General features: G+C 50.6%; 1 protein-coding gene across 4 annotated transcripts in view; it reads right to left on the bottom strand.

Annotated features, from left to right (window-relative positions):
• LOC128307347 (dorsal-ventral patterning protein Sog) overlaps window positions 1-14,392 on the bottom strand; it is a 29,702-nt gene extending 15,310 nt beyond the window's left edge. The window contains exons 1-4 of one of the 4 annotated variants that reach the window (XM_053045133.1): window positions 11,451-11,513; window positions 10,040-10,954; window positions 9,314-9,622; window positions 7,862-8,575 (exon numbers count right to left, since the gene is read on the bottom strand). In XM_053045133.1, coding sequence (XP_052901093.1) covers window positions 7,862-8,000 — 139 coding nt within the window. In that variant the 5' untranslated portion in view covers window positions 8,001-8,575; window positions 9,314-9,622; window positions 10,040-10,954; window positions 11,451-11,513. Of the gene's footprint in view, window positions 1-7,861; window positions 8,576-9,313; window positions 9,623-10,039; window positions 10,955-11,450; window positions 11,593-13,475 lie in introns of those variants that run through there. The other 3 variants (XM_053045136.1, XM_053045134.1, XM_053045135.1) reach the window with 3 other exon arrangements.
• Window positions 14,393-25,833: the final 11,441 nt, after the last annotated feature.

Raw genomic sequence — 25,833 nt, forward strand, 5'->3', positions numbered from 1 at the left:
GGAGAGGGGAGGGGGGGGGTGAGAAAATCCCCCCCCCCCTTCGACGGATCTCTTTTTTCTTTTGGGTTTGCCGCATCAATCTTCCGGCACTTCAATATACGGAAAGAAACTCCATCCCTCACAACCCTCTCGGAAGGGTGCCGCGAGGTCGTTGACAGTGCCGATAAACAGGGGCGTCGGCAAACGTCGATAGCGCGAAGAAGAACAAGAATTACACACACACACACAGACGAACAGACAAAAAAAAGGCCGAAAAGCCGTCCGGTCCAGGTCTGTTTACATTTCGTCGGCCCCCGTCGGGGGGTTGAAGAAGTCGGACCGAGCACACCGAAATGCGGTGCTTTTTTAAGATTACCGAGCCGGTCGTATACCCCGGCGGCTTGCACGAGACGCACTGTCTGCGATGGACAGTCCGGGCCCGCACACTGCAATACAGAGCTTGCCAGGGAGTTGGAAAAACCGGCCGGAACATATAAACCAGACCGTGGATCCGGGCCCCCTGGATTTCTGGGTTGTGCGAGGAGGGGGGGAGGAATTGGAAGTAGTGGAATGCAAGCCGTGATATGGCGACCGACCGATCGCCGCGACACAACGGGATACTCGCGTTCCCTCGCACTCTGCGCCCTGTTCTCAAGCCGGTCCAGACCAGACCAAATGGCGGCATAGGCGGCACCTGCCTTGTAAACACCTCGCACATCTCTTCTATTTGTTTGCCTTCTCTTCCTTTCTGGCACCGGCGGGAGAAAGCCGTTTCCGATCGGCACATTAGAACCCGAACAATTTCCTGGTTTCCTGTTTCGAAACCTGGGGCCAGGTATTTATCAACCCCACGGGACTCCGCTGTTGCGCTGTTGGTACACATTAGATGGGTGTGGGTAGTTATCTTAGGGACACGGTAGAATATTTATGAGAATACACACACACACACACATGAGTTGCAAAAAACCAAATCACACACGCACGCATGTGAGCTACTGATGTGGAGTTAAACAACCAAAGGTGCGGCAGTCAACGGCAAAAATTACATATGGTGGATCTGACGCCACAGAGATAACGCACGACGCGTTGACACATGGGGATAAAGACACAGGGGCATTCCGTGCTGGAAACGTTCGCGAATGTGCACGTCGATTGCGGGACGTGCAAATATGCGTGCGAAGCGAAACGATTCCATTCTCCTTCACCCTGTTCTGCTGTTTGGTGCAAAACGGTAATGACGGTTTCATGTACTTCCCTCTGTCGGGGATTTTGGGGGAATGGAAATGGAAGTGGGGATGTGGTACTCCACACAAGACACGGAAGATCGATTATTAAGGTATGCGTGTATCCCCATGAGATACCTTTTTCTTCCTCACCCTCACCACAAAACCTCACACATTCGGAATTCTTCGTTGGTTTTGAGATCCTCAAGTCCATGCATGCCCATTTCCGTACCATTTTCTTCACGTATACTACCATTTCCCTCAGACGTTTGGAATTCTTCGTTGGGTTTGGTTCTGCAATGCAGGAGTCCTTCATTTCCCATTGCCGTAGATTTCCCTTATGCCAAAATACCCTCAGACATTCAGAATTCTTCGTTGGGTTTGGAACTCCAGTAGAGGAGTCCTCCAATTTCCATATCCGTACCTTTTCCTCTACGAATTCCATAAATTCCTTCAGACATTAGGAATTCTTCGTTGGGTTTGGAACTCCAGTAGAGGAGTCCGGTAATTCCAATTCCGACATTAGGTGTTCTCGGTTTAATAGGATCGCCGGTGGATGTGTCGTGGGAAATTGCACTGCATCATCTCTTTCCGTATGACCCAACATGTCATGCAAAGATGCTGCTCGAGGATATCCTCGTGTGGACCAACAGACCTCCAACAAACGAAGAAAAACGAAAAAAAAAGCTGAACCTACTGAGCAACTCTGGTGGACATCTTCGCGAGTCTCTGTATAAGGCGGTTTGGCAGATATCAGACGTGTGACACCCCAAAGGGAGCCATTGCAAAAGGCACCTAGTGCGTGTGTATGCGTTCCTGCGTTGGGTTGGGTTTGCAAAAATAGCAAAAACCGTATGCGCCGGTATGCGGTTGAACTTTAAATTGCCGCGAAGTCAATTCATGTCGCGCGCACGCCGCTCATGAGACGCAAACGCGCACACCTAACCCCTTTCCGCCTTCGGCAACGGTGGGCGATGGGTACGGGTTGGGAAGGGGTAGGTCTCCGATACTTGTCGCCGTCGTCTTTGCGCGCATTGCGGCCCGTGCTCTTCCTTTTGCCCGTGCTCAAAAACCCTAGCTGACAGCCGTCAAACGGGGCCGGTTGAGTGCGCCGAGAGCGATGGTGGACGAGCCGTTGTTGCCGTTCTAGCGGTCTGTGCCGTTTTAGTGGCTGGCTCGACGACAGCCGCTGGCGACAACTCGCGGACGGTTGGTGGGTACGACGGGCGTGCGGTATAGGGCGGATGTGGTGGATGGTGGAGCACACCCCGGGCCCGTACCCGGGGATCCTTTCCATCTCCGCCGTTCGCAGTCGTTTCGGAGATCGGTTATGAGTTTGTCGATTTTATTGAGTGCTGACGGTGGATGAGTGTCGCACGACGCGCGGCTTCGTTGCAATGGTGACTGCCGCTTTGTTGCTGACTGACTGGTCGGGGCGGTATGCAAACCCGCCGCAGACACAGACACAGACACGGGCGCTGTCGATTGCGGCTGGGGACTGGGGCGATAGCATTCGTAACGGCGCTAGAAGGCGCCACGGTAACCGCTACGACACCATCCACCATTAAACCGATCGCCCCACCCTCGCGGAACGCGAGGATCTCCCGTCGAGCCGCAGCGACCCAGCTCCAGCGCATGTGAATCTGAAGCATAATCCTGCATACGACATGCAGGGATGCACACGGGGTGCAGCTTGCAGGTGTACGACGAGCTGCCGCGGCTAAGAACTATGCCGCAAAACAGGCTAGACGACGAACGCACAACCTGAGATAGCATACGCCTGTGACGCGAACAAGGAGTGGGGAAGGCAAGAGGCAACCTCTTTCACTGCAAAAAAAAAAAATAGAAACCAAAACACACACACACGGGCGCGAAGGTACAAACCCCCGTTGACTAGTTGCCCGCCAGTCGGCGGTGACTTCACTAAAAATAGTCGAGATAGAGCAGCGCCGTGTGTGAGAGTGTGGTGTGGTTTTTTGTTGTTGTGTTCCATTTGCAACAACCCGCCAACCCCCCAAGTGTGGACCGGGTGGAAAAGGGGGAAGATGGGACCCCGACAAACCCGACGTACGGCGACGGGCCACGTTCGCCATCTTTGCTATTCTTTTCCTTCCTCTTGCTACCCTTCTTCTTATTCATTTTGGCTGCGCTCCTGTCACCCTGTGACATACACACACACACACAGAGTCGAGAGTGCCGAGACGCGTACGATTAATTGGATGGTTGTTTTCTTGTTTGCACTTCGAAAAATTTTCACCCTCTTAATTAAAGGGATGGCCAGGGCGTGGCGTGGGGTGGTTGGGAAGGTGGAAAGGGTAGAAGAAAGGGAACATTCTGACGATGTCTAGTCAGAGTTTAAAACATTCATACATCGACAGACTGATGGGTAGGGGTCGGGGGAAGGGGGGGGGGGGGGGGGGTGCTGGGTTGCTGGGGGTGGTGTGGGTGGATGGTGTTGTTTTGATTGTGCATTGGTCGGAAAAGTGCACTTTCCATTTTTGTTGCTGTTGTTGTTGTTGTTGTTGTTGGTGGTGGTGGTACTTCTCTCTGTGTGCAATAAAAAAGGGGTTGCTTACTCCACCCTCAACCCACCCTCTCATCCCCTAACCGTTGTTGTAATAAATAATTTTCACAATACCCTTGCTGTCGAACTCACCTTCCCCCCGTACCGTCCCAATCACCGGCCACCTTCGTTCGGAGGTCAATGAACTGGTTGCAATCGTTTTTCCTAATAAATCTCACTCCACCCCACCCGTAACCCCGTTTCTCCACTCTCAATATTAATAACACACCCCTTCTCCACCAACCAAAACAACCCTTATTTCTAAAAGGGTTTTGGAAAAATGGAGGAAGAAGGTTTTAAACATCACCTTTTTGATGGCCCTTCTGATTATTTGACCTTATTGTTCATATTTTAAGACAAAAAATGGCGTCGATCCGTGCGTGTAAAAAAAAAAATCACACACCCACACACAAGCCGATTATTAAGGTTGATGTTGTGCGTTGTTGATGGTTGTTGTGCGTAAGGTAGATGTTGAAATCGGGCTGAAAGGGGTGAATGAAAATGAAAACCTCACCTCCCCACCTTCTACACCGCTTTCTAGAATGCTTTCCCTCGGTAAGATTGCGCTCGCTTGCGGGGGTTGCAATGTTCTTGCCTTGCTGGTGAGGATTTCACCGGCTAATTGCACGCAAACGAGGTTGCCGTAGCTGTATTTGTATCTGGCGCGTACAAAAGATGGAGCGAAAATGCGAGGACCCCGAAGGAGGCTTGTTTGATGATGAAAAATAGTGTTGTTCATTTTGTAGCTGTGTATGTGTCCCTGGTTTTCTTTTCTGTTGATGTAGTTGTTGTTGTTGCTGCTGGTGCAGGAATTACACTAGGGAGGAAATGGCGCGTAAAGCAGGGTGTGGGGGGTGGAGGGACCACCAATTAATTATACCCGGTTTCGCACCTTCGCGCCCTCCCACCCTTGCACCCCCCCCCCCAGCATGGTGGGTAGCATATGTCTGCGTTAGTAAAGGCCACCATCACCCACCGTCACCCGTTTAATCGCGAATGGCAAATTGTGTGTGATTCAGGTTCGGTGCGCAAAACGTGTCAACCTACGCACCGCAGCTTCGGTTCGCCGCATTACTGGACACTCACCTACTCATCCCCATTTATCGCACCGTCTCTGTGTGTGTGTGTGTGTGGGCCGAATGAGGGGTAAAGTGCCGTTAGGGGCATCCAATTACCTAGCGCACACTAAGCGCAAAATAATAATAACAATAATATATCGGATGTATCTTCTTCAAAAAAACTAAACAAGAGAAAGAAGAACACAAAACCACCCCCAGAACCGTTTCCAAGGGTGGGTAGTGGATTTTTAGTTGCAAAAGGTTATAAGTTATAAGCCACGTTTGTTTCAATTTAATTTAGCTCCTAGCTCGATATGAGCCACAGGGAGTGCTTGAAACGAGGGATCCAACAGTGCGGCGGTGAGCTCAGCAAAGTAAAAAACCACCCCACTGTGGTGCAGTTACGCTACTCCAACGGTAGTTGAAATTTGATATTGCATCCTCAGTTTGATTTGTTTGCGCACTAGTGTGCATGACTTACACACGCACATAGGGAAAGAGATAGAGAAAAAAAACCTGCAACAGGCAGGGCTGTAGTTTCTAAGCGCCTTTTCTTCCATCCGTCCGCTCGGCAACGCAAATCGGCAGCAGTACGCAAATGCGCAAAAATAGTGCACCGCTCGAAGTGTGTTCCGTTACGTTTCCGGTTACCCCGGAAACGTCAAAGCCCCCTTCTCCCCTCCCGCCCCTCACTTTCCCTCCCCCCCACCCCCTGGGCATGCAGCATTATATTTAGGGGTTGTTGTTCCAGGAGGCTAGGCAGGATGCGAGTAATTGGAGGGGTGGTTTTGGGAAGGAAGTGAGTTGCAGTGTGGAAGTGTTCAGTTGCCGGCATTCCGGGTTACAAGGAATTCCCTGAACCCTGGTTGAATGGCCCCGATGCGTGGAATTGGCAAAATTGTCTCAGGAATTGCTGGCTGCGTGGTGCGAACTTTCCAAGTACGGAAAGCTTCCGACTATTCAAGTCATTGCTTCCGAGAAGTCTACGACCGGGACACCCAACGCTGATCGTATCTGCACCGAAAAACAGAAGAGGGCGCACCGGGTGCGAGGATTATGCGTTTATACCGGCCGGCATTGATGATCCCGGGGTGTATGCACACCAATTTGGGAAGAAACACAACACGGGCGGACATCTGGCAGCGGAACGAGAGAGGGTACTTGGATGTTGTGCTACCCAGGCGAAACAATGCGTATATCACACGGAATGAATTTTTCATCTTCCAACACTGCCTCGCTTGCCGAGTCGTTCGCAACAACAACAGCAACAAAAACCAACCCCCTACTACGGTAGCGAAACGGTGCCTCCTACGGTGAGCAGTTCGCAGGTAGGGCGAACTACAGGTAAGGCCGGATCTTCCCGTGCCCCGAGAACGTGTGAAATGTAGGAGGGCATCCGGTGTAGGGTGTTAGGTTAGCATTAAACACACCCTCCGGTTTTGGATGTGGCGCGGAAGAACAAACTGCAGTCAGCACCGCACTCCATCGGGATATTCGGGTGACTTGTACTGTGTCTTCTGCTTACTTCCGATACCTGGTCCCTTTTCCTTTTATCCTCTTACTGTCCAATTGCCACCTGGTTTGTTTTTTTTGGGATACGCTATCAATATATTCTGGATGTCTATATTACGTGCGCTGCAGCTGAACGGATGCTGCTCCCAGAGGATCCCGGATTTTTGCACCAAAAACCCTCACACATCACCTCGCCGGTGTTGGTGTTTCCTTTTGGGCGACTTTCCTTTTTTTTACAATATATTTATATATATATTTGTATTTCTCGCTCGCAAAGCCATCAATTTTTGAAAGTCAAAAATGCCAATGAGACGCACCGAACATATGCGGCACGAAAAGAAGCAAAAAAAACAGAAAAAGAATCCCTAAAAGCCCCCCGCAAAATACACCTCCCCCGAGATAGCGCGGCGGTGTACAAAATAGCGAAACACACGCGGTTTGCCGCATCGGAACCGTCGCCACCGGTGCGGTTCTAGTGTCCGACAAAAAAACAATCATTGAAAAAACATCATCACTTCGGCGGAAACGAGCGTGTTCGGTTTTGTGAGTATTTTCGGGGTTTTTGCTGTTCTGTGATCGGATATACCAAAACGCCAAGCAAAGAAAAGACAAAAAAAACCACCCCCGGGGCGGCTGAGAAATTATGAAATATTTGGTCACCTCACACCCGCTGCTGCTGGTGGCCTGGTCACCGGTCGCTGTATTGTGTTGTGAGAGGTGTCCTCAGTGTTGGTTTTTTTTTGTCCTGCGTGTCGATGCCTTATTTCTTGCTCCCTTTATTACTTACATGAGGTTCTTGCAGCGAGGGAAGGAGGGGACTTACATAATTGTTGGTAGGCGAATTTCCTGATGTTAGACATCTTCGCAACCAGGCGGCTGGGAGATGATCTAACTAGTGTTCTGAATAGCTGAGACATGCCTGAACATCATCAATAATATCACCCTCACGCATACTCCCCTTCCCAGCAGATCCCACATCTGATGCCAGGAAAACCTCTGGTGGCGTGAGCTTGGGTGGTCTCACGTGAGCAGCCCTAGAAAGCCCCAGAGTTTTGCTATCTCGCCCGCGCTCGGGCGAAAAAGCTTTTATAAAATCAGCTTGTCCCCCCCCCTCCCCAAAAAAAAGAAAAGAAAAGAAAATGGAGGTGTGAACCGAACCATTCTCAACAGCACCACACGGTAGCACACAAAAGGGCGCGCCAAACTGCACACGGCAAAAAGGGCGAAAATAGATATCTCGTGATCAGCAACTGACGTTTTGTTTGCCATTTCACTGTATTGCTTTCTTCTGCATCATCTTCTTCCGCTCGCTTAAGAGCGCGTGGATGTGTTGGGGTGGGTTTTCGCCGTTGGGCGAACCAGCCCCACCAGTAGCTTCCGGGCAAAACAAATGGGAAAAAAAACACATAAAAGGGTGGACCTTGAATTGGTAGAGTCGGAAAAGCGAGACTGCATCGCTGGAGGCGCGTCGTAAACGTCGTTGGGGTGGAAGGCCTAGAACATATGAAGGGGGTGGGCATCCTTACCTGCTGGCCGGTTACGGCGTGCTCCCTCGTCCTCGATCAGCAGCGGATGCCGGCGGGCTGTGACCGGTCGTGATGCGAACCCGATCAGCATCACCACCGACAGCCACAGGAGACAAAGTGTCGCGATAAATTTAGCCATCGTCGGTCGGCTGCCGCTTCCGTTGTAACAGGGGTTGGTTTATGTCCGCTCTCCTTTGCACCGCGTTGCGTCCTAACCGTTTTTTTTCTTTTTGTTGTTTGAGTTTGTTTCTGGTTTGATTTGCGTTGTTCGTATCCTTCTTCTGCTTTCTTTTATGCTTTGCTGAGAATTGTTGGCGCTTTCTTGTAAATGCGCCTCACAGGTTTTTTTTTCTTTACTTCACACTTCTTTTTCCACACTTTTCCGCTTCTATTTCACCACTCACTGTGCACTGGGTATAGTTGTTTAGCAAGACAATTGGGCTTAAACTCTGCTGTAACTCAACTTTTTTCCGCGACACTGCCTGAACAAACACCGAACTTGTAGCGAAGTTTTGCTTCCACTTTCACACTAGCGTTTTCACGTTCGGCCGCGGAGTTCACACCTCAACTTCCGTAACCCTATCTCACCGATAGCTCACACACAACACTCACACCGGGTAAGGGTTCGCGGTTCAGTGGAGTTATATCCTCCCGAAGATAAACACTAACAACCTCACCCAGGTCACCTTACCAGCACCGGCTGGACGCGTAAAACTGTTCCAGGAGCCACAGGGGAGGAGAAAAAAAAAATGGAATATAAAAGTTAAAAAACTTTTCCAACAAAACTAAAGTCTCCTCCAACGACGGTCGTGTACTGTACGGGGCCGCGTGGTATTATTTGTGTTAAGCTGTTGATGGTTTGGCTGTTGGAGTGTTGATTGAATGCTTGTGCACTGGGCAGCTTCTCACGAGCGACTGAACCGTCCTGTTGATGCGGAGCCCTCAGCACGGGTCACCTGCGCAGATCCACACAGACACACACACACACACGCACACCAAGATGCGCACGCACGCACACGCCGAAGTGTGGCGCGACCGAAGGACTATTTGCAGGCCGCGCGCACACCAAAAGGGTACAACACCAACCAGTGCGCACCCGTCGTACGCGGCTGTACCCTAACAGCGCGCTAGTCCTGCGTTACACGTACAGCGCGTGGGTTAAGTGGTAACCGTGCATTTACCTAGCGTGGGGTGTTTTTTTTTTTTTTGGCTGCTTCTTTTTGGCAAATTGGTGGAATTTCCCTGCATTTTGGAACTACCAGGCTGAGGATCTTTCGGGATATTCGGGACAGGTTCTGCCAAGATCTCTCTCCTTCTTTCTCTTTCTCTCTCTCTCTCTCTCTCTCTCTCTCTCTCTCTCTCTCTCTCTCTTTCTCTCTCTCTGATGGACGGTTCAGTCGCTGTTGTGAGGGGGGGGGGAAAAGGGAGCTTAAAGAGAGCTACTCTACGCACCTGGAGGGATGATCCTGGCTCTACTGCTCGGCACCAGGGTGTCGGCACCGTCCGGTGCCAGCGCGTCGCCGCACCGGCGATCGGTGGCGGTCTTGCGTTTTCTGCGCTTGCGGGTACGCTGCTTCGGGCGCGCCCAGCGGTACGCTGTTCTCCGGCCAACTGTCGACGGGCCCTGACCGGTGCAGGGCGGCTCGTGGCCACTGGTGGCGTTCGTTTCTTCCGTTCGTTCGATCGTTCGTCTAGCGGCACCGGTTGTTGCACTGCGCTCGTTGCGGCTGCTCACATTTTCTCGCGTTTCGCGACCAGACACTAACCGGGAGTTTAGTTTGGTTGTTTTGGTTGTTGCGGCGACCGGCGAAAATCGGAGAATGAAAGGAAATATAGGTTAGGTTGATGAGGGAAATGCGCGATACTCAAGTTGTCGGATTATTAAAGGTATTAAAGTGATCAACATATGGTGGTCCTGTGATGTAAGAATTCCCCACGGAACTGGAACACTTTCCATAAGCTACCATCAAATAGCTACAGACATACTTCCAACATCTTCCAAAGGTTTGGTCTAAAGCCATCGTAGACATTCCAGTCGTCCTGGACATTCCAGCACCCCAATATTCTGGCCCTAATCCCGTGTATTTCCCGGAGAAAACTTATAAACCCCGCACCATCCCCAACTCTTGGCCCCACCTTCCTGGCCCCTCTGATGCTGCTCGGAAAAAATATGCAAACCTTGTTTCGCTAGCGGGTTTCACACCGCAATACCCGCCGACGGTAATAATCGCGGCAAGGAATCGCGACAGACACCGCCGAACGGCGGTTTGCGAAGCAGTGTTGATGGTTGCGCACTATGCTGCATCTATTGCTGGTCGCACCGCGCGGACAGTTGGTTGGTTGTTGGCGGCGGCAAACATGACCTGCACCAAGGCGGCAAGAAAAAAAAACGGTCCCCCCGCCGTTTACGCTTCGAGGGCGTGCACACGCGTACGTGCCTGCGTGCGTGGGGGAGATGAGGTGCGTTTGCTCTGCTCGATTGAGGTTGATGAGATGCGCCACCTTCGGCCACTTGAGTTTGCAGCTGCAGTTGACTCGTCGACAACAACAGAAAATACGCTGGCACAGGAGTCAGGCACAAGCGAACCTCCTCGCAACAACAACAAGAAAAATGCACGAAATTTCACACTTATACACCCCCCCACACACACATACACACGCATGCAAAGATGCGTGTGACAATTTTTTTTCTTTTGCATACACACACTCAACACACGCGCTCTGTTTTTTCTTTAATTTTTTTTTTGGTTTAAGGGATGCTTCTACCCCTTCTGCACCAGTAGGTGTAAGGGAAGGAAAAGCGGGTTGGGGAAAACTTTAAGTTTCCCTTACGCCCGGGGGTTTTTCGGGCTTTTCCTGTGCACGTACGTGTATAGCACCGACACTACTGAAGAGGCCGTAGTTGTATTACAAAAAAAACCATCACACACTACTCCCTTACAACCCCCACCGGCACTGAAATGGCTGGATGTACTTCCGCAGTAAACTTTGGGATGTCTTTTGTTTTTTTTTTGTTATGTTGGCTTATGGGGCGGATGAGTTTTCCACCTTTAATTTCCACTTCCTGTCGCAATCCAAGGCAAAATTCGCACTCTGGTTGCGAAAAAAAAAAATGAGGTTGTTGATTGATAAAAGGGAGAAATAAAAAAAACAACTCAGACACACAGAGACAGACAGCGAGGGGGTGGGCGTTTGATTGTGGTTTGGCCGCGCGTCTGGGTGTGCGAAACGTGTGCCACCGAATCCCTTTCCGGGCGTTGTATGCGCGGGTGTGTGCGCGCGCGCGCGCGCGCTCACGATCGTTAAAAGTAATGCGGCGATTCACACAAATGTCACAATCACTGGCCGCGGCGGTGGTGTCACCTTTCCTTCCTTTCTCCTCCCACACCTCCTTCCCCGCCCGCCACCTTGTCAGCACGGCGAAAGAAAACACGGGCGGGTATTTTTCTTTTCTCTCTTTTGTGTGTGTGTGTGTGTGTGTGTGTCACAGAAACAGGGGTAAGAGGACGTACAAAAAAAAAACCGGGTCCGAATGAAAATTTCGAAATGAGAAAGAAAAAAAAAAGCGCAAATAAAAACGATCACCAACGGGGGAGGCTGCGTTTTGGTTGTGTGGCGCGACCGGGTCTGCCTTTGATGCTGCTTAAACTTCTACTGCCGCTTGCTGATGCTGCCCTGCGCGTTAATATCACTGCCGTTTTGCGCTCTGTTCTGACTCGTCCGAGCTCAACCGCGCGTTTGTGCGATCCGCTCCGATGGGAAATCGAAACCGTTTTGCTGCCTCTCCACCGTTGCCGCGTTCTCTCGCTCTCGCGCTCTCTTTCTCGCTCTCTTCAATGTGGCGGTGCGCAAAGAAAAAAAAACGCAAACCACGCTCCCTCTCTCTCTCTCTCTTCCACAATGCCTACGCGCTCTCGCTGCGATGCTCTGGTCCTTCATCTCTCTTGCTCCTTTTCTCCCTCTCTCGCTCTCTCGCTCTCGCGCGCGCGACTGTTGGATGTTGGTGACGTTTAAGCCGCTAAACAGCGGAACCGATCTCACCGTTCGCTCTCAGTTTGGCTCTTCCGCTCTCGCGCTTGAGATGCGCCACAAGTTACGCTCCCGCTCCCGCAGGACCTGACCGGACCAAACCCCTGTCTAAACGGTACGAACGGTTGAGCGCGTACGCTAAGCTCCCTTTTTTTTTGCTCTCTAGTGCCTCACGCAACCCCCACCCGCCACACCAACCCTCCTTTGGCATGCATTTAACGGCGAACCGGTGGATGGGGATGCGAAAGCGGTTCGCAAAAACTGCATCCGCGGCCGCTTCATTCAACAACCCTCAGAAGCCGCCCCATTGGGCCCCCAGAATGAGCGATGAACGACAAGGAAAATGAGAAAAAAAACACGACTAAATAAAATACAAAAAAAACAACAGATATATAAAATAAGAAAAAATAAACCGTCGGCGGGCAGAGATGCAAAAATTGCTGCCCCGTTGAAGCGTGTCCGACCGAGCGAGCACCAAACCGCATTTGACACTACTGCACACACAGCTCGTCCATTCCTTCGGGGTGGTTTTTTGTTGTTGTTGTTGCTTCTCACATTATAATTTTTGCTGCACGCTGTAACGCACCCTCTCCTATCCATCCCTCTCCCCCACTCCTCTTCCTTTCCTTTCCACCCCCAACCCGTTCCGGAGTGCAGCGGCGCGTAATTATCGCGCGCGCGTACAGTTACTCAGTTTGGGGGGGGGACACACTGACGCCAGACAGTGGCCCCGTGGACTTCTGGGTCCTTCACTAGCCTCCCCCCCTCCCTCCTCCCCTTCCCACCTCTTCCGCAGCATCCTCCCCAAATCGTTATGTATGTTGCTTCCTTGAGGTTTTCTTGCATCATCCTTGCGCACGCCTTCGCAGTGGTGTAGTGTGGATGCAATCAAACATGCTATCTAATGTTCTTAGATTAGTTTTTTTTTTTCGTTAACCCTTACACCGGGTACCCATAATACGTAATATACCACCTCGGGCGAAATCGGTTTCACCAGGAAGCGCTAATCATTCGCAAATATAGTGATGGTGACAAGGGGTTGGCAAAGGGCGAGGGAGTGGAGGGAGGGTGAGGTAGGGGTATTAGAAGAAGGGAAAGGAAGGATGGCTAGAGCCAAAGAGAAAACCCCCGACGTCATAGTGACGTTTTGTGTCGTACGAAAATGCGTGCGAATAAACGATTTGCGAAGGATGCGTTAATATCAGGATGGGGTCGACGACACAGGGGTTGGAAAAGGGGGGGGTGGGTGAGAAAATTTCGTAACAAATTAGGATGTGCCCTTTTTTCCCTTCATTCTATTCCCTTGTACAAAATTTCGTTTAATTTATGTGACAATTTCAAACTAAATTCCATTGCTGTACTTTGATGCTTATTAGGAGCTGCTTTGCGGCAGCACAAAATTAAATCATCTTAAGCCCCATCGCGTTGGATTGAATGCGTGATAATCACGGCAACCCATAACCCACTGCCTAAACATCACACTCCCCTCCGCTTTTCTCCCTCACCCTTCTCCCCCCCCCCCCTAACAACCCCCCCCCCCCCATCACTCTACCTCTCCCACCTCACACTAGCACCCTTTACCTACCTTTGTGCGAGTTGCAAATCATTCGCGTTGCGCGCTGATTCGTCCACCCCAAAAAATGACAACAACCGCGTTGTGATCGGTTGTCTATGTTTCGTTGCGTGCGTGCCTTTGGTTTGTTTGTTTGCTTTGCCTTGTTTTACACTGCTCTTCAGCGCTGGGTGGTAGTAGCTGCCGGATCGGTTGATAGTGTCGGAGCTAGATGCTGCCGAAGATGTTGCTGCTGCTGCTGCTGCTGGTTGGCTTGCACGCTACTACCTGGGTGTGCGAAACTACACTACCGGCCGTTTTTGCGCGAGCCGATGATAAATTGTCTCGCTCGCGACTCGCACACACTGCCCACGGGTCCCCGTTCCCCTTCCCGCTCGCGCCACGTTGCCGCTCCGTTCGCGAACAGGGTCGATTGTGCGGTGTGGGAGTGGGGTGGTGGGTTTGTGATTGAGTTGGGCTGGGTGGATGGAGACCTGCACGGTTAGAACCAACCACCACCACCACGCACCTGAGACGGCGCCTCCTTGAGGTGTATGCGTGTGTGTGTTTGCGTTTTTCTCGCTCGCACCGTGTCGTTTTGCTCGTGTTTCGCGAGTGTACGTCCGCTGTGGGGTGGGTTGTAGGGGGTGTCTTTTTTCTTCGATATTTCTAGTTAGTTTTCTTAGTTTTTGTTTCGCTCTCGGATATCAATGTTCTGGCTGCGTCTTCTGCCTACCGCACTGAACCGATTTGTTGCTGCGGCGGCTTCTTTTTTTCTGCCCTCCCCCACTCCGCGCTCCCCTCCGCGCCGACTCCCTCCCCTGCAGGTGTGAATCCGCTAAAGTGGTTCTCTTCCGCTTGCTAGGGGAGGGTGAGGGAGGACCTGTGGTGGAAAACGGTCGCGATCCTTACGTGTAGTTGTGTATGTGTATGCGTCGTCGTCGTCGTTCGTTGTCGTCGTCGTTCGATATGCGTTTTTTGATCGTGGTTCTGGCACTGGTTGCTCCCGGCGACGTACTGCTGCTGCTGGTAGTGGGCGGCTGTAGTAGGAGAGAAAGATGGTGGAATAGAGCAGAAAAAAAATCGCGTACAACCACACAGGCACGTGAGATACAGCTAGACAAATGTAACACCAGGAGGTTACACAGAGCGAAACCAGATCAACCCCATGATGGGGCGGCGAAAGGGGGTAGGAGAAGATGCCAAAGGGAAATGGGCAGAGAGGGGTGGGGGATGACGTGTGGGGAATGTGTAGATCGGCAAAGATATATGACCGATTACCGAGCTTCCAATAGAACGGATCTGTATTGCTCCATCATCATCGTCATCTTGTCTCTCACACATACAGAGAAACAACAACAACAACAACAACATTCCCAGGGCTAAGGTGATGCAAAATAAATCAAGAACCATGCCGTTACATACAACATTCCCCTCCCTCCCCCTCCTCCTACCCTTCTTGCCGCCAACCCCACCACCAGAAAGTGATCGTGGGCAATTAGCCACCCCTATTTTTGTTGTAACGCGTCTCGGCCACCACGGTCACCTGAGTCACCCGTCAGGTACCTACCGTTGGGAGTCGTCGGCGCCCGGAAGATGGCGCACGCGCACACACGCTCGTTTCACTCTCGAAGACTCTCCGACGCCTGGGCCGGGTGTGCACCGCACTCTGCGTACGTTCGTGGGAAGTTGCTTTCGAATGTCCGGTTTTTATTCGTCAAACCAAAAGAAAAAAACGTTTTTCCGGCTTTGCACCACACTACACTACGCGCGCTCCGACACTCGGTCACGGCCGGACAACTGCGGTCAAGTCGTAAGGTTCGTGTCACCCACAAAACTCTGGCCACATTTGGCCGTGTCCCTTTTGCCCCCTTCCCCTCCTTGGCGAGCCTCGATGACGGCGGATGTGGTCGAGGAACACCCTCAGGATGTCGGAGAACTACGCCGTGTCGGTAGTTCCGCTGCACTATCGTTGTGGGCCGGTTTGGCTTTCGTCGCACAAATCTCCGTCGTCGTGCACGTCGCGGTCACGGTACATCACTAGCCGGCGCTAGCGGTTCTGCTCGTCGGTGGCTACCTACTAAAGCTGGCACGGTGTGGCGCTACGCGCTTTTGTGCGGGTCGGCATAATTTTTTCTGCGCTTTGCGCTCGAGTTCCTTCTCTTGCTCTCTTAGAGCAAGCGTTTTAGAGGGAAGCAAACTCTAGAAAATAAATATGTATAAATATATTTCTACACTCTACACATCGATAGGAATCATATCGGCAAACGGTGCGCCGGTGGTGGTGTCGGTGTTCTCCCACTCATCTCAACGTCGGTAAGGTCCGACAACCTTTTCCAACGAAAACGGTGCGACGCTTGGACGCTAGGCATCGGCGAGACTACTCCTGAGCTGCTTGCGCACGCGTACGGCAAACAACGGTGTCGCTGCCTGTCGATTCTTCTCACCGTCTACGCTCCCGTTGAGATATGGGATTCGGCCTCAAGTAATGTGTCTTATTATATATATACACACGCAACCATCGTAAACATCGTCTAATATAGATGCGCTTTATTCATCACGTTACGTCTGTCCACATGCATCCAGCTTCTTCTCTACCCCCAAAACAATCAGACATTGTGACAACTACCAGCCTCACTTGTCGGATGATTGGAAGTTGTCCGAGATCAGTGTCGCCACTGCTCAATATTATCCAAAGAGCTCAGAATTCGAAAAGAGCTCTCGTACTGGGGAGTACATCAGAGCCTCAATTGTTAAATAGTTGGAAGTTGTCCGAGATCAGTGTCGCCACTGCTCAATATTATCCAAAAAGTCCAGAATTCGAAAAGAGCTAACTCCCATCCCCATTCCGCCCACCCAACAACTCGCACTGGGGAGTATATCAGAGCCTCAGTTGTCGAATAGTTGGAAGTTGTCCGAGATCAGTGTCGCCACTGCTCAATATTATCCAAAAAGTCCAGAATTCGAAAAGAGCTAACTCCCATCCCTATTCCGCCCACCCAACAACTCGCACTGGGGAGTATATCAGAGCCTCAGTTGTCGAATAGTTGGAAGTTGTCCGAAATCAGTGTCGCCTCTGCTCAATATTATCCAAAAAGTCCAGAATTCGAAAAGAGCTAACTCCCATCCCCATTCCGCCCTCCAAACAACGCCCCCTCTCGTACTGGGGAGTATATCCTTGCAAGAAATTGAACATCACGTGCGCGTTTTGTGGTGACACGAGGTTTTCTACTCAATTACCCACCCGTTCGTTCCTTCATTTTTCTTCACTACCCCTTCATCGTGTCACACAAACTACACACCGCATTCCGACGGTTGTGTTTCACCCGGTGGCGATGAGTTTGCATTCCTGGTGTTGTCCAACTGGCCCGAGATTTATGCCGATTTTGTCACGCGTTGTTGTTTTTTTTTGCGCGTAGAATTTGCATCTCGGCGGGGAGTGGTGAAGGCCGGTCCGGTGGAAGGGATCGGATTGACATCTGTGCACCGTCAATTACTGCTGCCTAATCCGCAATTATAGCCGGCTGCTCTCATTTTTCGGCTTTTTACGACGCGCGACGTCGTCGGTGACATTCCGTTCGGTGCGGTAAGGATGACCGTTGGCGCATGATGGCGCTGATTGATGTGATTGTGCCGAACTGCTTCATCCCGTCCTACTTCTGCTCCATTCGCGTGCTTGCGTACCAGGGTTTGGGGTGTTTTTTTCTTTGTTTGAGAATGTTTTCTTGTCGATTTCTTGATATGCCGTGGAATATGGCATATTTGGGGGATTAAACTCGAACTCTCGGTGGTCGTGTCGGAGGCTTGGAACACTCTGTAACCGCTGTAACCGGCCTCGCGTGATCGCGCCGCAAGAGTTTGCAGAGGTAATTGGATCGGAAGGTGTGTCCGTTCGGCGCGCGACGTCGTATGCGTCACGTAGCGTACAGCGACGTCAGCCAGAGGTGGAATGCCCGTTCGGGTCTCTCACTGCAGCATACCAATGCCACATTCCCCAGTGCTGATGCATTGAACGGAATGGGTAAGGGCTGTTTGCCAAAAAAAACGGACGCCACACTAGCGTTTGCCTGCCCGGGCTGGACCTTTAGACAGGAAAGACTTCGAGTTTGTTTTTTTTCGTCAATTTCATCCATTTGGGGGTTTTCGCTGGAAGTTTTGTCGACTGTATTGTTTGCGAGCACAATTTTGATGTCCCGGAAAAGGTTCCCAATATATTCGTAAATTGCTCGTGTGCTTCAAAACATCAGTTATTAGAGGGGGGGGTTCTATCTAGGTTAAAGGGGGTGATCTACCCCAAGGAGTGTCTACAGCAGGGCTCGACAAACTACGGTCCGATAGAGAATTTGGAAAAACCGTAAAAATAACACAAGATCTCTTCACCACGATACTAATAATGTATATATGTGATTGATCCATAGACATCTGTGACTGTGTAATATTTTTCTAGATTATTAAACAAAATTTCTTTGGTCATCTTTTCCTAACCAATTAATTTATTCGTCGGTCCAGAATGCACGTTATGAAGGCAGTTGTGTTGTAGAGTTTTTCTAGAGAGAGTAATTTGCCAACAAAAAAAGTATAACTGGCTTATAATTAAGATACTGCATGAATGTTATTTTCCACAACGTTTTCTCCGTGATGCAATTGGATGTGGCACACCCTTACCGTACCGGAGGGATCCCTTACGAAATGCCGTCCCTTGGTGACGCCTGCGCATACAGCTTGTGTAATATCTCAATTAACGGGTTTGATTGTTGTTCAATAAGCTACTCATTAGCAAAGCAACAGTTTCGGATCATCAACAGCAAAGCAAAATAATAAAGCTAACAGGACAGGATAAAAACCAACCTCACACACGGTTACGGCCTTGAATAGCGAGCGGGTCCCGCGTGGGGTATATTGTGCCGGTATTGCAAACAACACCAGCCTACATGAACGGGACGGTGCCGGTCCCGGTTTCCCGGTAGAAAAAGGGCCCGAAACCCCCTTTTTAAAACCGTGCAACCGGACCTGGGATGGGTAATTCCGGTCGTAAAAGCTGTGCAGTGCGCAACGCAACCGTTCCCTTACCCACGCCGGCAAATGGCCAAAAAACCCCGTAGGCGAAGGGCGTACCGTACGGCAAACCCAGCACCAGGGGCCATTAATTTCCAAAGCAAGCAGATTGTGATTTTACTAACCAAAAGAAGAAGAAAAAAAAACCCGAAACGAAACACGAACAGAGAGAGAGAGAGATCCGTACGCCACAGGTACGGCAGGATAATCGCTAAAAACCCCCGGTAAGGGTGCTATAGGGCCGGCCACGGGTACGGGGTTGGTATGCAAATGCGGTGAGCAGTATGGTAAATCGGTGGAAAAAACCAACAATCTTCAAACCCAGGGGCAGACCAGCGGTCCGCTGAAGCCGCTTACCGCACTGCCCACCGCTCTCGAGCCTTTTACCTTGCCCCCTTGTTGGTGGATGCTTCTTTATGCTGTTGGTTGTTGTTGTTGCTAAATCCTGTTGCTTACTGTTTGCAGCCAGAGGAATCCTTTTTGCGCACTGCGCACGGGAGCAAAAACGCATTTGCATAAGAAGTTAAATCAACAGCCGGCCGGTCAACACTTGGGCCGGCAGGATTATTTAGCCCTCGAACGTCCCAGACCCCGGGCGTCCCAGATTCGCAAGGACCTTCCATTGCGTTCCAGTTTCCCTGGCGCAACGTTCCAGGTTTTGCTGTGTTTTTTTTAATTTTCTTTAATAATTAAAAAGCGAAGATGGGCGCGTACGGGTGCTAATAGATTCACACCCCATCTTCTGGTGGATGGGAAGCGATGGGGCGGTTGGGAAGGTGACAAACAGGGGTTGCTCAAGACTGCGCGACTGCCTGATGAAAGAGAACGGTTTTTGGAAAGGGGGTTGGACGAAGCAGGCGAACAACAAGCGCACTGAAAGTCATCCAGGCTGTTAGGACTTCCAAGGTAGTAGGAGCATTAGTACCGGAAATTCCCGCCAATGTGCCTATCGGCTACCCGTGTTTTTCATCCCTTGGGCAAACGTGCGGGCAACTCAACACTGGAACGTAACGTTCGACTCTATGCCGATTCCCGCCGAATGGTACCGGAGGAAGCACCTGCGCGAGATGACTACCCTTGCCGTATGTCGCTTCACCTACGCGCGCACCTCGTTTGGATGGGAATTTCCCAGCGTGGGTATTTTTGGGTGTACATCCAAACCGTTTGCATTGCAAGGAGTTTGTTTTGTAAGTCGTTGGGAGTTGATTTACCAATTCCTTGGGCGTGTGCTCCAATTGGTCTAATACCGTGGTCGTAATACAATTTTGGACGTTGTAATTTAAGCATACTAACAAGTGGTTTTGTTTGTCAGAAGGGATGGAAAGAGATAAAGCGAGACGGAACGGTAAGAATATGCAGCTAAAGTAGGTCACAAGAAGGTAGACACTGGCTGGTCTTGGTGGTGATCTAAATAAGATCATTCTGCCCACCATTTGGACCAGGATTAGTCGGTGGAGATTACGAATGTATCCTGCCCGGGGTCCCGGGCCACATTCGCGCACGTGCGCGCATTATTGCCCAATAGACGCAAACCCAGGAGGCGCGCGGGCGCTTCCGCATTAAGCAGGAATTAGGCAGGATTTATGGGCGCTAGATATATTGCTGGTGAAGAATGCCGGCCCCCTGTGGATCGTTTCGCAACACGGCGCAACATTAGTACGGCGTCCCTAACAACCACCCTCCCCCCACCCCCCCTCCTACTCCCCCCCCCCCTCAGGGGGATGATTAAGATGGCAAAACTGGTGAACCGGCCGAAAAACAAAGCCAAAATTACGTCCCTTTGCGATAGCATCAGTACGGTGGGCTTAGGATGTCGTGCGCGTCCCCATTAATTAGCCCAGAGTTTGCACCGCAATCCTTTGCGGTTGACGCACGGGAAGATGTACTGCTGGGTTTTGTGACACATTGTGCTAGAAAGGTTTCGGAATTGATGTAGACGTGTCTGATGCAGGCAGTACTGGCTGAGCGGTCAGCCACTATTGCCTCATCTGTTGGTGTCACAAAACGGGAAAACAATAACATTAGACCATCCACTAACTATGCCCCGACTATTCTTCTACCTTCAACACTACCGACCTCCCTCCCCCCCGTTTCGAACAATCAAGCTGGTGTTAAAATGCATTCAAGGGGAGCGAGAGTTACCACGCGTGTCGCAGCTGGAAAACGAAGCAGACCTGCAATTTCGCGACATTAGAATTACGAACGGCCGAGACATTCAGCTGCACCATCGGAACAGGAAGCGCCTGCAGAAATCCGCACACGCATGGACTGATTGATGGGATCTCGAACAAAACCAGAAAAAAAACAGGGGATGAAAAACAAAACATCCCCTTTTGAGGGGGGCGCGGACCATTCCAACAGCGTCCGCTCGGGCTACGGCTTCGGTTTGGTCCAACCAGATCGTACGAAACCCGCGTTCGACATACGCGCCAAAAAGCATCAATTAGCGAGTCGTAAACTTTTGCACTCGCACGATCGGCAAGCGGCTGAGCCCGGGTCCCCGTCATATCCGAGATGACCACAAAACCGTCCGTCCGTCATTGACTTGCAACACCTTCGAGTGTGATGGCGTTCCGTTCGGATCGGTTGCACCAATGTGTGTTGCTCTTTCTCGTCCAACACCGCACAACGCGAACACGTTGCGAGCAGTGCAAAGAGGGTTTGCTTCATTTACTTCCGCGGAAAACATGGAGCCTCAATGGCATCAGTTTTGGAGCATCTTGGCGAACGTTGCGTGCAGCTTCTGAGCGCCTCCTTGTGTGTGAGTGTTCCGTTTTTTTTTGCTGTTTGCTGTCCGTAAACGGCCTTCTTGCCGTGTTGCTTTCATGCGTTCTTCCGCACCTTCATATCCGGGCCCGGCTGCTTGCTACACGCGTCCTTCTCCTGCTCCACCATCGTCCAACTGCTCGTTTTGCTCCTGTTTTTGATGAAACCGCCCGGTTCCAACGCGTTTTACCTTTCGCAGCCGCTGGGAAAGAATGTGTGCTGTGTTGTGATTTTCCGCATCACTTTACATTCGCTTCTGCATCGCATCGGCACTAACTCCAGCATCTTCACAGCGCGTGTTGCTCAACTGCTTTTCGTTTTTTGTTAAACATCCTCAACCATTTCACACATGATCGTTTGTAACTCTTTTTTTTTCTGTTTTCCTGAGGTGCATCTCTCTCATTTCCACATCCACCATGTTGATTTATCGCTCTATCTCTCTTTCTTCCCTTCTCTCCCTCTCTCTTTCTTATTTCGTTTTTTTGCAATGTGTGTGTTTTTTTGCAATGCTTTGCTGTTGTTTTCGGTGCGAAGTGCGATGAAATCGATACGGAACATCTTTTATCTCGTCCGAGATAAACCAACCCCCTTACACCCAAAAACTCCAGCTCGTATCCACTGCCGTTCTCGTTCCACACTAGCGAGCGACGTACTTTTTTGTTTTTGTTTTTTTTTTGGTTTTGTTTCTTGCTTAATCGTATTTTCGCCTCTTTTCACACGTCACGAGCAACACACATCTGGCACCATCTGTCCGGAGTGCCGTTTGCACGGTACAGTAGGGCGGACACACAACCTTTCATGAGCAATAAATTTAATTTCAATGAATGTTTAAAACGTATCTTACCTACGGTAAGATCATCTCGTTGTGACATTTTCGCCTTGCAGTGGATCGTTTGTGGGTGATTGCTATTTAAAGCAGGTTGTTCGAGCCTGCTGAATAGTAACATCCGTTCAAGCACGGCTTTGTAACACGAATGGTGTCTGGGTTCAACTCTCGTCCGCATCTTTACTTTACAAACTTTTCTTTAAAGAGAGCGATGGTTTACGATCAAATATATTGAAACTATATACAGAGACCTCAAAAGTCTTCCCAATAAAATAGTGTTAAGGACAATAAATCACACAATCTTAATAAAGGAAGTTTGATGAATGTAGAAGAGATATTGAAGATATTGAAGAATTCTATCGATGTTTCGGATGTAACGATTAACGGAGCTTAATTTTAGACGCACTGTTATGTTTATGTTAATAAATTATAATTATATATTTAAAATATGCTTCTCTAAAACATACGCATTTTATCCAGACTGTCACCGATTGGAAGTGGATGTTGAGTAGCTACGTTGCACGCGTGTTTGGACAATAAATTCCACGGTGAAACTTCTGCTCTGCCAACCTGTAGGATGCCGTCCGAGTGGATTCCTTTTCGGTCCAATCAGTCTTCTCTGCATTGTGTTATTGGTTTCTGGTTGCGCTTGCATCTTCCCTGCTTTGCAAGCTGTAACTGCAATCATTCCTTCCCATCCTCCTCCCCATAATACCACCCCTCCCCATCTGCTTCTCCTGCCGAAAAGTGACCAAATAAGGGTCGAGGAAAAATGGGTGGCCGGGCCGGGAGCAGCTTGTTTGATGTTGTCGTGCTGTGCGTGTTGGCCCGATGCCGATGCTTCCTAGCACCTTGATACCCTTACACCCCCCCCCCTTCTCTCCCCGTTTCCCCCATCTCCAACCCTTTTGGATCTTGCATAATTTGTGCGCCGAACCGAAACACTTCACACCGCACAAACCGCCCACTTACCAAAACTGCACTTGTGTATGTGTGTGTGTATGGGCGGGTGGGGAGGATGGGTTGTTGTTGTTGTTGTCTTAAAACTCTGTTTTTTTTTCGGGGATTCGGGCCCGCCCTCTTCGCTGCTCCCTCGGAGGTAACGCTCGAGCAACAGCTGTGAGTGGAGATTAGAAAAAAGCGGTTCGCCCACAGTCCGGCAGGGGGCGCCACCAACCAAAGTGATTCTTCCGATCGGAAACGGTCACCCCGCCCGATCGATGCCGGCGGTCGGGTGGTGCACGGCGACGCTAAAACAATTTCCCCGAGCAGATCGCAGCGGGTTGGGCTTGCAGCAGTCGGTGACGGCGTTGTTATATTGGAGAGTTGGAGTTTGGTTGAGACATTAAAGCGACAACCCCCTTGTTTTGGTGTTTTTTTTTTGTTTGTTTTGTTGGTTTTAGTTGCTGCTCCAACCGTATGACCTTTCGCCTTGATGCGTTGCAGCGGGTAATCGTCGAGGGCATCGGAACTTTCTCCCATTCGAGCCATCTTGACCGATATCGGCGATGCGCATTAACGCGCTGCTTCTTGCTGCACTGCTGCTGTGCCCCCCCCAGCTGGCCAATCCAGATGTTTTGTACGTTGGCGCCATCAGCGTCCCCTTTCGCGGAACCGCGCACCGCACCGCAACCGCCAAACCTTCCCGAACCGGCGGTGAACCAAACAATGGCAACGCGTCCTCCGCAAAGCGTGTGGGATGAGGGTTTGCGTATTGTCGCATGATACTCGAATGGTAGCCATATTTATAAGCTTTATTTCTATTTATTCGCCACGGGCAACAGATTACCGCAATCGGTAATCGGGGTGGCTGTGATTTCTCCAACAAGCGGCCATAAAGGCAGCGCACGGGTACGGGTATTGTACCAGCGAGCGAGCGAGAAAGAGCACACGCGCGTAGGAGACCGATCGATTCGGAAATGATTGATCGGTGTGGAGACGGAGGCGGAATAATGCCCAAATAAAATGAATGGCCCCAATATGATTAGCCGAAAACATGAAACCGAAAATACAACCAGAAACGAAGAAGCAAAGGAAGAAGAAAAAATCCCGCCAAATCGACCTCAGGGCGCATTGTACTATTATAGGGTGGCACCTGGAACACCTGGAACACCCGAAAACCACCCAGCCATCGGCAATGTGAACAGTGTGTGGCGCCCATTAATCATGGCGTTTTGTGTTGTTGGTTATGTTTTTTTTTTTTGGTTGTTGTGTTGTTCAACGTGTTCTTTTCACACCAAGCTCCACCAGCCGCTCAGTGACGTGTTTGCGAACCAAGGTCTCTCGCTCTCTCGCACCAATATCTCTAGCCGTTTGAGATTTTGAAGAAATCCCAGCCAAGATATAAAAGGAATACGGTGAAGATTTTGTTGCTGAAGCTATCGGAATGGACTTGGAGTTGTGCTCTTCCAAGTTATTGAGACTTCTGAGCAGTTCTGAGAATTCGTCAAATGCTTCCAATGCGTCAAATGCGTTAAAATCAGAATTCTGAACTCTTTAAGTACCTACTGAGCTCCGAGTGAGAAATCCCGGTCAAGATGTAAAAAGGATACAGTGAAGACTTTGTTGCTGAAACATTCGGAATGGACTTGGAGTAATGCTCTTCCAAGTTATTGAGACTTCTGAGAAGTTCTGAGAATTCGTCAAATGTCTTCTGATCTCGGTGCGGGGTTAGAATTCGCTCATCAGAATTCTGAACTCTTCAAGAACCTACTGAACTCCGAGCGGGAAAGGATGGCTAAGCGACTCTACCAATCTGGAGTGGAACGTGGAATGTAGGGGAGGGAGGTTTACGAATCAAACTTTAATGAAGCAACAGAGCCTTCAATGTTTGCCGACACCGATATCGCACCATCGCATCCGCAGCCCGGGCGTGGGTCAACCATCACCGTCATCGATCAGATGGATCCGGTTTCCCCGTGGGTTTTGCGCTTGAACGGTTGAATAGCTCCTCGCCCACCGTCACCGGCTGGAGCGCGTTCTGTGAAGACTACCACCCGGCTAGACGGATGGGTGGGTGTTGTGACGTGGTTCCAGGTGACATTTACTGCAGAGTGCATCGGGGTGTGGTGATTTCGTATCCGATCCGGTGATAAACCGCTTGATGTTACGAAATTACGATCGGGGTGTGTCCCGCTTCTAGCGTCTTCTTCTGGAACATCTTCTGGACGATCTTTTGTCTCTTCTTCTTGGGAGTTTCTTCTGGACCTCCCGAAAAAAAAAATAAACCGAGCTACTTCCGTCGGCAAAATGCGTTTGATGCAGAGAGCCAAGTTACCGAACAGTTGCCATCTTAATGCACACTCGCACCACCACCGCAGACACGAGGCCTGGCCCCGCGGGGTACGATTTATGCTCGGTTGGTCGAGGGAAGGCATTAAAATCGCCAACCGGCGCCAACAAACACAACCGCTTGCGTGAGCGCACTGGGCACTCGATCGAGTCTTTATTGGGACACGCGCGTCCGTTGGCGACAGTCGGCTACGTTTTCGGTTGGTCTATCTTCGTCTCACTCCCGCCCTGATTCCCACAGATTTCTGCAACCTCCTCCAGTAGCTGACGAATGATTAATGGTGCAAACATGGTGTTCCCTTGCCTACCGTAGCTGGTGAAGGCTCCCGCAGCCCTCTGGTGGCGAGTGTTGCGAACCACACGCGCGGCGACTTCGGGTTGGAGCCGCACCAGGGCTAGAAGTCATTCAACCTGCGACCAGCTACAACATACCTGAAGGCTCCGGACGGTTAT

The sequence above is a fragment of the Anopheles moucheti genome, chromosome X (assembly GCF_943734755.1).
Source record: "Anopheles moucheti chromosome X, idAnoMoucSN_F20_07, whole genome shotgun sequence".
Taxonomy (NCBI): domain Eukaryota; kingdom Metazoa; phylum Arthropoda; class Insecta; order Diptera; family Culicidae; genus Anopheles; species Anopheles moucheti.